Raw genomic sequence first — 16,468 nt, 5'->3', positions numbered from 1 at the left:
TTCTGATTTACTGCTTATATTTTGTATACACTTATTAAAAATTTGGTAAGAATGAAAGAGAGAAGGGAATACTTGTTCACAAACTACATGATTAGTCTGTAGGTATAATAAGCATAAGAGGTCTCTTATACCACATAGTGACCACAGTCAGCCATAGATCGAGTTTTTGAAGCCTACTGTAATGGCAACAGACAATGTTGTCAACTTGGCTATTTTTGAAGTTAATTAACACCCCCACTGACCCATCAAAAAGTAGAGACACATCTGTGAGGAATGTTTGCTTAATTTGAAGTGGAAAGGTCTACAGCTAACTTGGATCTTTAAGATAGGAAGACACATCTTTAAATCTTTAATCCAGATCTTCTGAGGTAGAAAGATCCACATCTAGTCTGGGCCATGCCTTCTATGGAAGCTTGTATAAGAACACTGAAGGAGGAAGCTATCGCTCTTCGCCTGCTTGCTTTCGCCTTACTAGCAAGTCCATCCCTTCACTGGCATCAGAGCCCACTTCTTCAGAATTCCAGCATCTACTGAAGACCAGCTGAGATACCCAGCCTCATGGACTGAACAACTACTGGATTTCCTAGACCTTCTGTGCATAGGCAGCTATTGTTGGGTTAGCTGCATTACAGCCTTTAAGTCATTCTAATAAATCCTCTTTCTTTCTCTACATAAATTCATTCTATAAATTCTGTTACTCTAGAGGATGCTGACCAATACATCTGCTAAAACACTTCTTACCATAGAGTGATAATTATGAGAGACAACATAAATTTTAATTAGCTATATTTAATCATTCTATAATGACATCAAAACATCATGGTGTACTCCGCAAATACAATTTTATCTAGTAAAAAGTAAAACCCAAAACAGAAATCAACAAATCTTGGAGAGGATGTGGGGAAATTGGGACTCCCATACATAGGGGCAGCACTGCATCCAGATTAGACTGGCCTTGAGCTCATAAGGAGCCTATCTGTCCCTGCCTTTACCTCCCACATATTGAGATCAAAGACCTCTACATCTTCATCCAAAGGAAGCCAGGAACAGACTTGGCATCCTTAGGCATCTAGGAGGAGGGTTTCCAAGCCCATCCTCACAATGACACACTCCCTCCAACAAGGCCACACCTCCCAATAGTGCCACTCCTTGGCCCAAGCATATTCAAACCACCACACTCCAACTACCTCAATTCTGCCCAACTAAAGCTGTAGGCATCTTTATTCATCAATCAGGGATAAGTTGGTGGGCAAGGTCACAAGTGTTACTTGGGTCTACATGTGGATTCTCTTGTCTCTGGGGGCAACCAGGCATTGGGGCCAATATATAGCATTACAGTATGTAGCAAAAGACTAAACCTCAACAGAGGAAGACCCAACAAATAGAAGCAATATACTTACCCTTGAACCATAATGTATTTACTTGAATCACAGCCAACATCAATTTCAAACACCTAAAAATGAAGTAATTTTACAAAGTGAGTTCAGCAGCTCCGAGTTCGGGCCAAAGACAGTTAGAGTTTAGATAAGAAAAACAGACTGCTCCTCACTTGATCCTTTTTGCTGGGGCAGACTCCTAACTGGTCTGCTACCGTGAAGACACCATATCCTGACCCATACTAGAGGAAACACTGTACTCAGAACAACAGGTAAGAACCCTCCCCCACAACCCTACATCCCAGAGCTGCAGCTGGGAGCCTGCCTCACTCAGGACCCATTGCTCACCAAAACCCTGTCCTCCTGAATACTACTCCCTTTCTCCCTCTGGATTGGTCCTTTTTGCTGGGGCAGACTCCCAGCTGGTCTGCTCCCATGAAGACACCATATCCTGACCCAGCCTAGAGGAACCACTGTACTCAGAGCAACAGAGAATCCGCTGTACTCAGAGTAGTTGAGGAAGCTGGACTCCCAGGAGCTCTAATAACTCCCAGGATCTTAGCTCTGCATCTGATCCCACAACACCCAGAGAAAGCTGGGCTCCCAGGAGGTCAAACACATCAAGGATCATAGAATTTCAGGATCACGAAGGGAGCCTGAGTCCCAGGAGCTCTTACACCCAACAGCTCAGAATCACAGGATCACAAAAACAGCTGGAATTTGATGAGTTCTGATACAAGCAAGATAACAGGAGTGACAGGTTCCAGTCAGAGACTGGGAATACAGGTAGCACTAGAGATAACCAGATGGCGAAAGGCAAGGGCCAGAATATAAGCAACAGAAACCAAGGTTACCTGGCATCATCAGAGCCCAGTTCTCCCACCATAGCAAGTCCTGGACACCCCATCACACCAGAAAAGCAGGATTCAGATTTAAAATCACTTCTCATGATGATGATAGAGGACTTTAAGAAGGACATAAATAACTCCCTTAAAGAAATACAGGAGAACACAGGTAAACAGGTAGAAGCCCCTAATGACGAAATCCAAAATTTTTTTTAAAGAATTGCAAGAAAACACAACCAAACAGATGAAGGAAATGAACAAAACCATCCAGGATCTAAACATGGAAGTAAAAACAATAAAGAAATCTCAAAGGGAGACTAACCTGGAGATAGAAAACCTAAGAAAGAGATCAGGAGTCATAGACATAAGCATCACCAACAGAATACAAGAGATAGAAGATTCCATGGAAAACATTGACACAACTGTCAAAGAAAATGCAAAATGCTGAAAGCTCCTAACCCCAAACATCTAGGAAATTCAGGACACAATGAGAAGACCAAACCTAAGGATAATAGGTTTCGATGAGAGCGGAGATTCCCAACTTAAAGGGCTAGTAAATATCTTCAACAAAATTATAGGAAAAAAACTTACCTAACCTAAAAAAAGAGATGCCCATGAACATACAAGAAGCCTACAGGACTCCAAATAGACCAGACCAAAAAAGAAATTCCTTCCATCACATAATGATCAAAACATCAAAAGCGCAAAACAAAGAAAAAATATTAAAAGCAGTAAGGGAAAAAGGTCAAGTAACATATAAAGGCAGACCTATAAGAATTACACCAGACTTCTCACCAGAGACTATAAAAGCCTGAAGATCCTGGACTAATATCATACAGACTCTAAGAGAACACAAATGCCAGCCCAGGCTACTATACCCAGCAAAACTCTCAATCAATATTGATGGAGAAACCAAGATATTCCATGACAAAACCAAATTTATACAGTATCTTTCCACAAATCCAGCCCTACAAAGGATACTAGATGGAAAACTCCAAGACAAGGAGAAAAACTGAAACCTAGAAAAAACAAGAAAGAAAGTAATCTTCTAACAAAGCCAAAAGAAGGTAGCTATACAAATATAATTCCACCTCTAATAACAAAAATAACAAGAAGCAACAATTATTTTTCGTAAGTATCTCTTAACATCAATGGACTTAATTTCCCAAATAAAAAGACACAGTCTATCAGACTGGATATGTAAACAGGACTGCATATAGGAAACGCACCCCAGTGACAAAGACAGACACTACCTCAGAGTAAAAGGCTGGAAAAAAATTTTCCAAGCAAATGGTCCCAAGAAACAAGCTTGAGTAGCTATTCTAATATCAAATGAAATTGACTTTCCACCAAAAGTTATCAAAAAAGATAAGGAAGGACACTTCTTATTTGTCAAAGAAAAAATCTACCAAGATGAACTCTTAATTTTGAATATCTATGCTCCAAACTTAAGGGCACCCACTTTCATAAAAGAAACCTTACTAAAGCACAAAGCACACACTGTACCTCACACAATAATAGTGGGGGATTTCAACATTCCACTCTCAGCAATGGACAGATCATGGGAAGAGAAACTAAACAGAGGCACAGTAAAACTAACAGAAGTTATGAACCAAATGGATTTAACAGATATCTATAGAACATTTCATCCTAAACCAAAAAAATATACTTTTTTTTTTTTTTTAGCACCACATGGTACCTTCTCTAAAAGACCATATAATTGTTCACAAAACAGGCCTCAACAGATACAAAAAGATTGAAATAATCCCTTGCATCCTATTAGATCACCATGGACTAAGGCTGGTCTTCAATAATAAAAAAAAAAAAACAATGGAAAGCCCACATGCACATAGAAATTGAACAAAGCTCTACTCGATGATAACTTAGTCAAGGAAGAAATAAAGAAAGAAATTAAAGACTTTTTAGAATTTAATGAAAATGAAGGCTCTTCATACCAAAATTTATGGGACATAATGAAAGCATTGCTAAGAGGAAAACTCATAGCTCCAAGTGCCTACAAAAAGAAACTGGAGAGAGCATACACTAGCAACTTGACAGCACACCTGAAAGCTCTAGAACAAAAAGACGTAAATATACCCAAGAGGAGTAGACAGCAGGAAATAAACAAACTCAGGGCTGAAATCAACCAAGTAGAAACAAAAAGAACTATACAAAGTATCAACAAAACCAACATCTGATTCTTTGAGAAAATCAACAAGATAGATAAACTAACCAGAGGGCACAGAGACAGTATCCAGATTAATAAAATCAAGACTGAAAAAGGAGACATAACAACAAAAACAGGGAACTCAAAAAATCATCAGATCCTACTACAAAAGCCTGTAGTCAACAAAACTGGAAAATCTGGATGAAATGGACAACTTTCTAGACAGATATATCAGGATCAGATAAACCATCTAAACAGTCCCATAACCCCTAAAGAAATAGCAGCAGTTATTAAAATCTCCCCACCACAAAAAGCCCAGGAACAGATGGTTTTAGTGCAGAATTCTATCAGACTTTCAAGGAAGACCTAATACCAATTCTCTTCAAACAATTCCACAGAATAGAAACAGAAGGAACACTACCCAGTTCGTTCTATCAAGCCACAATTAGGCTCATACCTAAACCACACAAAGACCCAACAAAGAAAGAGAACTTCAGACCAATCTCCCTTATGAATATCAATGCAAAAATACTCAATAAAATTCTGGCAACCCAAATCCAAGAACACATCAAAACAATCATTCATCATGATCAAGGAGGCTTTATGTTAGAAATGCAGAGATGGTCCAATATTCGGAAATCCATCAATGTAATCTTTTATATAAACAAACTCAAAGGGAAAAAAAAACTACATGGTCATCTCACTAGATGCTGAGAAAGCATTTGACAAAATTCAACATGCCTTCATGGTAAAAGTCCTAGAAAGATCAGGAATTGAAGGCCCATACCCAAGCATAGTAAAAGCGATATACAGCAAGGCAGTTGTCAACATCAAACTAAATGGAGAGAAATTTGAAGCAATCCCACTAAAATCAGGTACTAGACAAGGCTGCCCACTCTCTCCCTACCTTTTCAGTATAGTACTCTAAGTCTTACCCAGAGCAATTAGACAACAAAAGGAAATCAAAGGGATAAAAATAGGAAAGGAAGAAGTCAATGAATGGCTAAGATCAATCCTCTGGTGAGGATGTGGAGAAAGAGGAACACTCCTCCATTGTTGGTGGGATTGCAAGCTGATACAACCACTCTGGATATCAGTCTGGCAGTTCCTCAGAAAATTGGACATAGCATTTCCTGAAGACCCAGCTACCACCACTCCTGGGCATATACCCAGAAAGAAGATGCTCCAGCATATAACAAGGTCACACACTCGACTATGTTCATAGCAGCCTTATTTATAATACCCAGAAGCTGGAAAGAACCCAGATGTCCTTCAACAGAGGAATGAATACAGAAAATGTCATACAGTTACACAATGGAGTATTACTCAGCTATTAAAAACAATGAAATTCTTAGGCAAATGGATGGAACTAGAAAATATCATTTGGAGTAAGGTAACCCAATCACAAAAGAACACACATGATATGTACTCACTAATAAGTAGATATTAGCCCAAAAGCTCGCAATACTCAAGATACAACTCACAGACCTCATGAAGCTCATGAAGAAGAAAGACCAAAGTTTGAGTGCTTTGGTCCTTCTTAGAAGGAGTAACAAAATACTCATGGGAGCAAATATGGAGACAAAGTGTGGGACAGAAATTGAAGGAGTGGCCTTTCAGAGACTGCTCCATCTGGGTCCATCCCATGTGCAGTCACCAAAGGCAGATGCTGATGTGGATGCCAGGAAGTGCATGCAGACAGGAGCCTGATATACCTGTCTCCTTAGAGGCTCTGCCAGAGCCTGACATATACAGAGGTGAATGCTCACAGCTAACCAGTGAGCTGATCATGGGGTTCCCAATGGAGGAGTTAGAGAGAAGACTGAAGGAGCTGAAAGGGTTTGTGGCCCCACGGGGAGAGCAACAATACCAACCAACCAGAGCTCCCAGGGTCTAAACCACCAGCCTGGGAGCACATAGGGAGGGACCCATGTCTCCAGCTGTATATGTAGGGGAGGATTGTCTTATAGGGCATAGGTGGGAGAGGAGTTCCTTGAAGGCTGGATATTCCAGTGTGGGGGAATTGGAGGGCGGGCAGGTGGGAGTAGGTGGGTGAGTGGGGCACATCCTCATTGAAGCAGGAGGAGGGGGATGGGATAGGGGATTTCTGAGTGGGGGGGAATGGGGAAAGGGGATAACATCTGAAATGTAAATAAAATATCCAATAGAAACACAGACTGAATTTCTTCCCTTATCTGAAATGCTTGTTACCAGGATTACCGCAGATTTTAATAGTATTTGCATGTATCTAATGAGATCCCTTGGGGCTGAGCTAGTGGATCCTCTTTCTACCTCCATTGCTGCAACCCTAACAGCTCCATGCTTGCAGCCTGCCTGCATGGCAGACTCTGCCAGCAGCCATCTATCATGTACTTAATTCAAGTGGTGGCTTGTCAGGGAATTGAATGGCCTTGCATGCAGCAGCCTCTCTTGCTTTGCTCATTCTGGTTTCCCCCATGCTCATGTATAATCAGAGGACTAACAGGTCAACTACTGACAGGCTGCATACTGGGCCTGTGGTATTTGTTTAAATGCCCTAACCTCACATATGTGATCTCCTACTGTTTACTTGCACATATGTTGATTACAGGAAACCGTGTGCTCCTGCATCCCCAGCATCTGTATTTATTTGTTTGAAAACAAATGAACCACCTGTGGACACGGGTATCCTAGCAGCCAGCACAGTGTGTGCCCTACTGTGAGAGGGACACTCTGGAGTGCAGTGAGAAAGTGACAGTGACAGTGACAGCATGTAGATAGGAAAGGGGCAACATTCAAAGAACCAAATAAAACTGCTGTGAAAGAGGCCCCAACCCAATATGTAAGAATGCACTGAAGAAGGCCTCTGACATCAGCCTTGGCCCTCCATTTGTGATCACACAAATACATGTGCCTAAATACATTTATACATGTACATATACCATACATATGTACACATGTACAAATATCTTTTGCAATCTGATGGGATGTGTGTATAAGACACATTTATCTTCTATGTATGTATGTATGTATGTATGTATGTATGTGTATATACACACACACATATATGTATATATACATATGTATACATACTCCTCTTCTTTTTATTTGGATATAGGGCCTTGTTACATTGTTCAGGTTGTCCCTGAACTCTTGCCTTCAATTAATCCTCCTGCTTTTTGCCTGACGGTGATTTGATAAATGTATTTGTCCCCGAGTCCCTCCATTGTTGAGGAAATCCAATGATTTTCCACGAAGGACATGATTGAATCATGACTGTGCTCTGAAAATAAGAGAACTTTTTTTTTTCTACCAGACACATTGGATTTTCAGTTGAAAGAAGGTTATCTTCATCAAATCTCTGCTAGTAAGGAAAAACTCTTGGCCAACATTTTACTCTGATTGTCAGTGTTTAGAATATATTGCCTAAAAATTATACCCAGCTTCTGTAGCTAAAATAATGACTGTGTCAGCCTTAAAGAAAGCGTAAGAAAACAGAGTGAACATATTGCAGATTAAAAAAGAAAAATAAAGCAGCAGATAACTGCTTTCAACTTTGCAATCAGCCTGTGTTTCTATCAGAGCCAGAGACCTAGTTCTCTCTCCCCTGCCTCATAAAACCTCCTGTCCTAGGTCTAACCCACAGGGGGAGTTGCTGGGTTTCATTGGCTAACCATCTGGGATGCAGTTTGTTTTCCCAGCAAAACCCAATTGCATCCCTTATTAACTACAGTCATTCTGTTTTTTTCCCTGTGAAATGTGCTCAGAAGCATGACCCTGGCCTTGCTGTTCATCAAACAGCCCCATCCCCATCAAAAGGCAGCACAATTCCTCAACTTTGTCATGGTCAGGACAAATGGTGTTTGTCCCACGATGATTCACTTGTAATATCCCGTTCTCATCCTGGTCTGTGTTTTTTGTCAAAATCACAAACCCTGGAACCAGTGACCACAGCTAGGATCAGAAATCTGAGTTTTCTTTGAAGAAGGACCTGGAAAAGGAGCTGTAAGGAGAAGAAGCTTGCAAAAACCTGTTTTCTAAGCAAACTACTGCTGTAGGCCAGGTACATGGCCTTCTGGACAGGTTTGGGAAATTCTGACCCAAGAGCTAAGTGAAACCATTTCTCTTCAGCTCAGGGCCAGGGCAGGATTGTTCCTTGTTGAGGTTTGGTCTGTTATGTACTGTAATGCTAAATGTGGGCCCCCAAGGCCTGGTCATCCCAGAGACAGGAGTCCACACCTAGACAGGATGCTTCCTGACCTTGCCCCCGAAGTGTTTCTGAATAAAGTGCCTACAGCCTATAGCTAGACAGAATTGAGATAGACAGGGCTTGGTGATCCCAGGCTTGGGGTTGGAGGAGACTGCAAACAAAGAAGGTGGAGAAAGGAGAAAGACACTGCCATGGGTTAGGAATCAAGAAAGCATGGCCAGGAGGGCTGGCCAATTAGAGTTAAGAGAAGAGACATAAGCCCAGAAGAGACATAGTAAGTAACAACTCGGGGTTATTAATAGGAAATAGATTTTAATAGCACAGAGGGTAGATATGTGCCCAGCCTCAGTGCTAATCAAGGCTTATTATAAATATAAAGGTCGTGTGTGACTAAATGATTTAAGTAAGGCAGGGTTGAAACCCCAGAATGTGATTAAATATTTTTTACAACAGTTCCTGCCTCCTCAGTTTAGGGTGAGGGTCAACAAATGTTTATTTTATGTATCTGTGTATTTACCTGCTTGTTTGTGTGTGCATCACATGTATCCAGATGCTCAAGATGTCAGAAGACAACGTTGGATCCTCTGGAGCTAGAGTAGCGAGCAGTTGTAAGCCAGCTCATATGGGTGCTAGGAACTGAACCCTGATTTCTAAGCTCTTACTACTGAGCGTTCCCTCAGAAGCAGGCCCAGCAAAGTTTTATGGAACAATGGATCCCACATGGGAATTCCAATGGCCTTTGCCATTGACTTGCTGGTGGGTGACATATTAGAGTTGTCATCCCCTCATGGGGCAATTCTTCTCCCAAAGAAGTAGCAGAGACTTCTCGGGGCTGGCTTACACTACCGCATGGTCAGCTCGTGGCGCCAGGTTGAAAGGTGACATGATGCCTTGTTGGAAATGACAGTTCTCTCTGCTGCAGACAATGAAACAACAAAGTGACAGAGATGGTAGGTTCCAATTTAAATAGCTCATTCTAGCCCATTTGGCCTGGCAGTTTTTACAAGAGCCTGACATCATTGGATGGAAAAAAGGGCAGAGCTGGTACTTTCTGTCTCTGGACTATTTTCCCAGGAGGCCGATGACTTGCTTATTCATGAACATGGCTTGAGAGTGCAAAGAAAGGAATCTGTGCTTGAGAGCATATTCTATAGTTGGTACATAGGTTTGACTTCCATGGCTAATAAGACAACCTGTCTGTACTACAGCGCCATGTTTCCCTGTTTCAGAGATAGGCCACCATGTATTGCAGTCGGCCCAGGAGGTCAGGTCTGAACCAGGTCTGCTTGGGAGAGAAGGGGAAACTTCCCCCGGCCCTGCCCATTTTATTAGACAATGATTCTATGGCAGGCATTGTTCTTTGAATGCTTTCCATAAATGACCCCACTTATTATTCCTACATCTCTGCAAGTCCAATGTTCCCTTTTACAGCAGGGGCGAAAGGGTCTTACAGGGCATAAAGAAGGCAGTGAACAAATGGTGGAACTGAGACCTGAACTCAGGTGAGATAGATCTGTTGGTAAAGCTGGACTGGGCAGGGTCAGGCAAAGTGGAAGGGGCGACACATTCACGGTTTGAGAGGGAGAAGCCCCGGGACCTCAGAAGGTGTCTGCAACGGTCAAAGCCAAACCACTGAAGGCAGAAAATGCAGACTTACTCAGTGGTACAGTTTTGTGCTTCAGCTGCATGATGCAGGTTGGTAAGTAGTGCAGTTGGTGAGTCAGGGTGGTGGTGGTGGGGGCGCGGTATGCAGCTAACACAGCTTCTAGGGAGTGTGTACTGACAGGGCGGAGGATAGGTCACATTTATACCAGTTAAATGCTCTTGAAGTGGGGCTGGGGAGATGGCTCAGTGGTTAAGAGCACTGGCTGTTCTTCCATAGGTACTGAGTTCAATTCCCAGCAACCACCTGGTGGCTCACAACTATCTATACTGGGATCCAATGCCCTCTTCTGGTGTGTCTGAAGAAATGACAATGTACTCACATACATAAAATAAATAAATCTTAAAAAAAATTAAAAATGCTCTGAAGTGGAAACTTAAGGGTTCTTTGGAAAGTTGGTTGGATGTTGTTTTGCTGGGGCAAACACATGAAGGAATATGAAAGGCTAAGGCAGACTCGTGACGGGATGTTTCACTGAAGCAGACACAGGAGAGAGGATGTTCTACTAAAGCAAGCACGTGAAAGGACACGTGATGAAAGATTCTTCGTAAGGACATGCATGTATTTGTTTGCCTTACACTGCATAGTTGAACTGTACTTGTTGGGACTCTGTAGAGAGAAATGCACCAAAAAGCTTCTGGTGGTGTGCTGCAGTTGGATGCATGTGCTGAGGCAAGACACATGGAGGACACATGATGTTTGGACAGAGTAATGGAGACAGAGCTTGGCTTGATGGTAACACTTATGGGACTCTCATCTTCACTGACCTTTGCTTCCCTGAGAGAGACACAGCTGAGAACTTCTCCTGCTGTTCCTGTTGGTCCCTCCTGCTGACTAGAGCCAAAGCTGAGGCCTGGCTGTCTCCCCTAGGTCATGTCACCACTGTTGCTAACCTGACTCTACCAAACTGGACTGCTGGTGTATCCGTGAAGTGTTCCTGAGTGGATAGAACTGTGCTGCCTGCTGACCTGTGAACTGAACTGCCGATTTCCAGATGATACGGACAGGAACTGCTCCAAAGAACCTTACTAAACAGGTCCACTTCCCCTTTACCCTTTCTTTCGCACTGCCTCCGGTGGGTGGTGGATGACAAGGAAAGTTAAAGTGTTTAAGAACCATCAATAACAATAGGACTTGGAAAACTGAAAGTTACAGTGCTCCCTTAAAACTCAAAATCTTGTCCTGGTACAAAGAGGGTCCTCTTCTACAGCCGAAAGGAGAGGCTGTGGAGACCCACTTCATTTTATATGTCTGTATTCCTCATGTGCTCACTGTATAATGACTGCCTGTTGGTGACACTGAGATGGACCAACAGTAGATTAGGGACTCAAAGGAGATAGTTGAGTACTAGTGTGGCTATCAGAACATTCTGGGCCTGTTTCTCATGTCAGTGCTGTTGGCTGTGTCTGGTCTTGGAGTCCCTCTGCTTGCTGAGTATCTACTTATTCTTTAGTCACACATTTCACCTATTTTTTTTTTTAACCTTTCCCTTCTCAATCAAAGTGGCCAGCTTTCTGCTCTGAGCTACTCAGTAACTGTGCACCATGCTGTCTTGTAGCAGGTGTACTTCCTGCTAGGGAGGCCATTTTATAACTCCCATCACCAAGTGCCCAGACTGAAAGCCAGAAGTACAATGGAGGTATAATAAGCTCTTATGGGGAAAAACAACAAACAAACAAACAAACAAACAAACAAAAAACCAAAAAGTCCCTCTGGATGAATGGACATGTGCGATCCTCGTGGGCATGTCTGGCAGACTCCTTTGACAAACAGGACCCAAGTGTACTTTTCCCCATTAGTTTCAATTTCCCTTTACACAATTGATCTTCAAACCTTCAAAGACTAGTTATGTTTCTTTTTTTTGTATACATTTATCCAATCCTATTTCAGGAAAGAGGCTCATAGAAGGCAGAGCCTGTATCCTCTGCGTTCAAACCGAAGGATGCTTATTTTTCCCCCAAGGAGGGCAAAGGACAGTGAAAAGATAACTATGTATTATTTAATTTACTAACTGAACATTGTTTTAGTGTATGTATATATGTGTGCCATGCTGCAGGTGTGCCCATGTATGTATGCGTGCATGTATGTTGGGGTACATATGCATGTGTATACTTGTATGTGTAGACATATGGTTGATATTAGGAGTTATCCTCAATTGCTCTCCACCTGACTCTTGGAAGCAGGTCTCTCTGTTGAACTCAGAGCTCACAGAAATGACTAGTCTACCCACCCACTTATTCAGGGGACCCCCTAACTCTACCATTCAAGTGCTGGAATTTCAGGTGGGCTGCTATACCCACCCAGCATGTATATGAGTTCTGAGGATCCAAACTCCAGTTCTTAATGTTGTGTGGCAATAGCTTTATCCATTGACCCATCTCCCAGCCCCTGACTATATATAATTTTGAAGAAAAAAATTGATTTTCACCCAATGGCACCTACCGGTTTGGCTGTTGGACACGTTCTTGAAGACTCACTAGGTCGGAACTGAAGAAGTGTGAGACCTACGTTCTTTTGTCTAGGAGAAACAATCCACATAGGTTATTGTAAAATGAGAACAGGTGACAGGATCAACTGTGAACTCCTATTGTATGATGGCACTGACCCCTCTGAGGAGATAGAGAGGCTTGCAGGATGGCTAAGTCCATCAAGGTAGCTCTTCACTGCTGTACACCTGAACTCCTCTCCCTCTTGTGGAGCCCGGCCATACCTCGACCAGATGCCAGATGTGTGGCATAGCAGGGAACAGAAGAGAGCATCCACCAGCATTTTAGTGGCATCTCAAACCCTTTACAAGTATCCTCAGTCCCTGAATACTGGGGTTCTGCACCTGATGCTTTCTCCTGAATGGGCTCTTCCTTTTGCCCTATAGGGGTTCCTACCCCACTGGCAACACATTTGAAACAATAAGAAATAATTCACCTCCTAACCACATTAAACTGTGTAAACTTATTTGCATGCCAAGAAATGTTAGCTATAATGCCTTTCTTAGTCACCAACTGTACACAGATCATTTTGTGTTTGGGCAAAGTAGAGGTTGCAAAAACAACAGTCACAGAACTTCTGAAGATGTGATTCAGACACTCTACTTCCTGATAAGATTCTACTTTTGAGGTTGGACTAGGGAAAAAAAATGTACCTTAGATAACTTTGTGTGATCTACAATATAATTCTCAGCAAACATCCACAAATCCAAAAATTCCTAATGGGTCCAATACATTTGATAGGTGCATTAGTTATTTTTCTGTGGCTATTATTAAATGCTCTGACAAAAGCGACTTAAGGGCAGTGGAATCTGAACTCTCAGTTCCCAGGTGCAGTTCATCATCATGAGGACGTCAAAGCTGTCAGGAGTTGAAATATTGGATTGTCATACCCATAAGCAGGGAGCCGAGAAGGGTGAATGCTTGTGACTGGCTACCTTTTCCTTCTTACATCCTGGGTGTCTCAGTCAGGGTTATTACTGCTGGGATAAAGCACCCTAACTAAAGCACCATGACCAAAGTAGAGGAAAGGGTTTATTGGGTTTACACTTTCACATTGCTGTTCATCATTGAAGGATATCAGGATAGGAACTCAAATAGGACAGGAATCCCCAGGAGGAGGCTGACGCAGAGACCATGAAACAGTGCTGCTTACAGGCTTGCTCCTCATGGCTTGCTCAGCCTACTTTATCCTAGAGAACCCAGGACCACCAGCTCAGGGATGACACCATCCACCATGAGCTGGACCCTCCCCCATTGCTAATTAAGAAAATGTCCCACAGCTGGATCTTATGGGGGCATTTTGTCAACTGTGGTTCCCTCCTTTCATACGACTCTACTGGTGGCAAGTTGACATAAACCAGCCAGCACACCTGGCTGAGTGCTTCCATTCAGAATGGTCAGGTCTTCCCACCTCAGCTAACCTAATCATGATGATCCCCATAGGCATGTTCAAAGACCATCTTCCAGATGAATTCAGAATGCATCAAACTAACAGCTAGATTACCCATCACATAAAGCCAGAGAGAAGAGTCAAAGGGTGAACAGGACGGGGTGATAGTATCTCTTCTGTCTATTGTGTACAAGGAATATTTCCTCCTAGTTCTTTCTGGCCACTGCTCTGCCATCTTGTCTTTTCTTTCTCTTTCGTAGTGTGTGTGTGTGTGTGTGTGTGTGTGTGTGTGTGTGTGTGTGTATACACATGTGCATTTATATATGCATGTGCACATAAGTGTTCACGTATGCACATACAGGGGAATGTACATGCATATGTGTTCACATGTATGTGTTAGTGGAGACCAGAGGTTGACATCAGATGTCCTTCTTGATTACTGTCTACCTTAAGTTTTGAGACAAGGTCTCTTACTGAACCAGGACCTCATGATTGGACTAGATCGGCTGACCAATGAGCTCCAAGGATCATCCTGTGTCTCCCTGCCCCCAGTGCTGGGGTTACAGACATGTACCACCACCATGCCTAGCTTTGATGTGGGTGCTGGAGGTCCAAATTCAGGTCCTAATGTGTATGTGGCAGACACTGTGCTGACTGAGCTGACTCCTTGGCCTGTTTTATCAACAGCACTCATCAGCACTTGGAATTTTCTAATTTGTTCCTTCTTTGGTGTTGATCACTGGAAATAGGTTCTGATATGCGGTACTCCATCTTTCTGTTCTCAGCTAAAGACTCTGTCTAGTATGGAGAGTTTTTCCTTTTGATTGAGATACTATGTAGCAACTTTCAGTTGGGAATTAATGATAAAACATGCATGGAAATTATTGAGTTAGGAAGTAGCCTGTTTTGGTTTGCATAAGAATGACTTAACAGCTCACATGTGGCATGAACAGCAGGATGGCATCATCAAGAGATGATGGACCTTAGGGTGTTGGTATCCTTAAAGGCAAGTGTGGACCTCAGTTTTTTCCTCCTTGTTACCTGACTTGTAGTCTCTATCATGTTCTACTCTTGTTCTGATGCTACTGCCTTGCCACAGTTCTAGAAGCAATGAAGTCTCCCATATGTGATCTCAAAACTTTAAACTAACCCCTTTCTCCCCTGAATCTAGTTGCTTTAGGTGTTTTGTAACAGTTGCAAGGGAAGCTAAGATAGGGCAGTCTTGCCATCTTCAGGGGCGAGAAGAAGAACCCTCAGACAACTTTCCACTGATTTATAAGAAGTCTTTATATTTTAAAGGGGAAATACTAATTTCTTATACTTTGAGACATGCAAAGGGTTTTGAAATTTGGAGACCTAAGAGGGTGTGAGTTCATTTAAATAAAAGAAAAAGACATATCAAAAATCAAATAACATTTAAAAGCCATACTTACTGTAAATCATAGTAATCATCTACTAATTCGTAATTTGTTTTCTGAAAAAAACTTGTTATCTGAAAAGAAAATTGAAAAGTTTCTGTAGAGCAGAAAGGTGGGAATGGGACCTCAATTAGTATCATTTAGGTTTGTAGGTCTAGATACAGTAGAGCAGTTCACAGTCCTCAGTGTTGCAGACCAAGTTCCTCCAAACACATTGTATACTTTTAGACATATAAATCTTGAGTTAAAAAAAAAACAGTATTCTTAAGGTTTATTTTTTATCTGTCTACCTACCTACTATCTATCTATCTATCTATCCATCTATCTATCTATCTATCTATCTATCTATCCATCCATCCATCCTCTGTGTGTTTGTGTGTGTGGTGTGTGTGTGTGTGGGGGGGTAGGGGCATGTGTGTGCATGGAACACATGTAAAGGTCAGAAGACAACTTGTAGGAGTTGATTCTGTCCTACCTTGTATGTCCTGGGGTTCAGATTCAGATTATCAGGCTTTGTGTCAAATGACTTTGTATTCTGAGCTGTTAATGGCTCCTCCCCCCACATCTTTTCTCTTGTGTAATCTCAGTTATGTATGTATTAGTTTACTTTGTTACATTCTTTACTCTCCTTTAATTTGGTGTGTGTGTGTGTGTGTGTGTGTGTGTGTGTGTGTGTTGCTTGTAGAAGCTAGAGAACAACCTCAGGTATCATTCCTCAGGTACCACTCGTGGTCCTAAAAAAATTGTTTTTTGGTTCCTTTATTTCACGGGTCTGCCTGCATGTTTGTATGTATGTGTGCTACATGCATACAGTATCCTCAGAGCCAGAATGAGCATCAGACCCCCTGGAACTGGAGTTACAGATTGCTGTGAGTAATGTGGGTGCCAGAAATGGTGCCTGGGTTCTCTCAACCACGGAGCAGCTCCTCTAGAC

General features: G+C 42.2%; 1 protein-coding gene across 3 annotated transcripts in view; it reads right to left on the bottom strand.

Moving 5' to 3' along the window:
* The window catches only part of Catspere (catsper channel auxiliary subunit epsilon), a 122,527-nt gene that overhangs the window by 25,837 nt on the left and 80,222 nt on the right, over window positions 1-16,468 (bottom strand). For all 3 annotated transcript variants that reach the window (XR_013104492.1, XM_034520548.2, XM_076914579.1), the window contains 3 exons: window positions 15,550-15,608; window positions 12,683-12,758; window positions 1,401-1,453 (listed from right to left, as the gene is read on the bottom strand). Coding sequence is in view for 2 of the 3 variants with exons in the window: in XM_034520548.2 (XP_034376439.1) it covers window positions 1,401-1,453; window positions 12,683-12,758; window positions 15,550-15,608 (188 nt within the window). In the remaining variant the exon portion in view is untranslated. The remainder of the gene's footprint in view (window positions 1-1,400; window positions 1,454-12,682; window positions 12,759-15,549; window positions 15,609-16,468) is intronic.

Source organism: Arvicanthis niloticus, chromosome 16 (assembly GCF_011762505.2).
Source record: "Arvicanthis niloticus isolate mArvNil1 chromosome 16, mArvNil1.pat.X, whole genome shotgun sequence".
NCBI classification, from domain to species: domain Eukaryota; kingdom Metazoa; phylum Chordata; class Mammalia; order Rodentia; family Muridae; genus Arvicanthis; species Arvicanthis niloticus.
The sequence above is the reverse complement of the archived record's forward strand: the minus strand, read 5'-3'. Positions and strand labels throughout refer to the sequence as shown.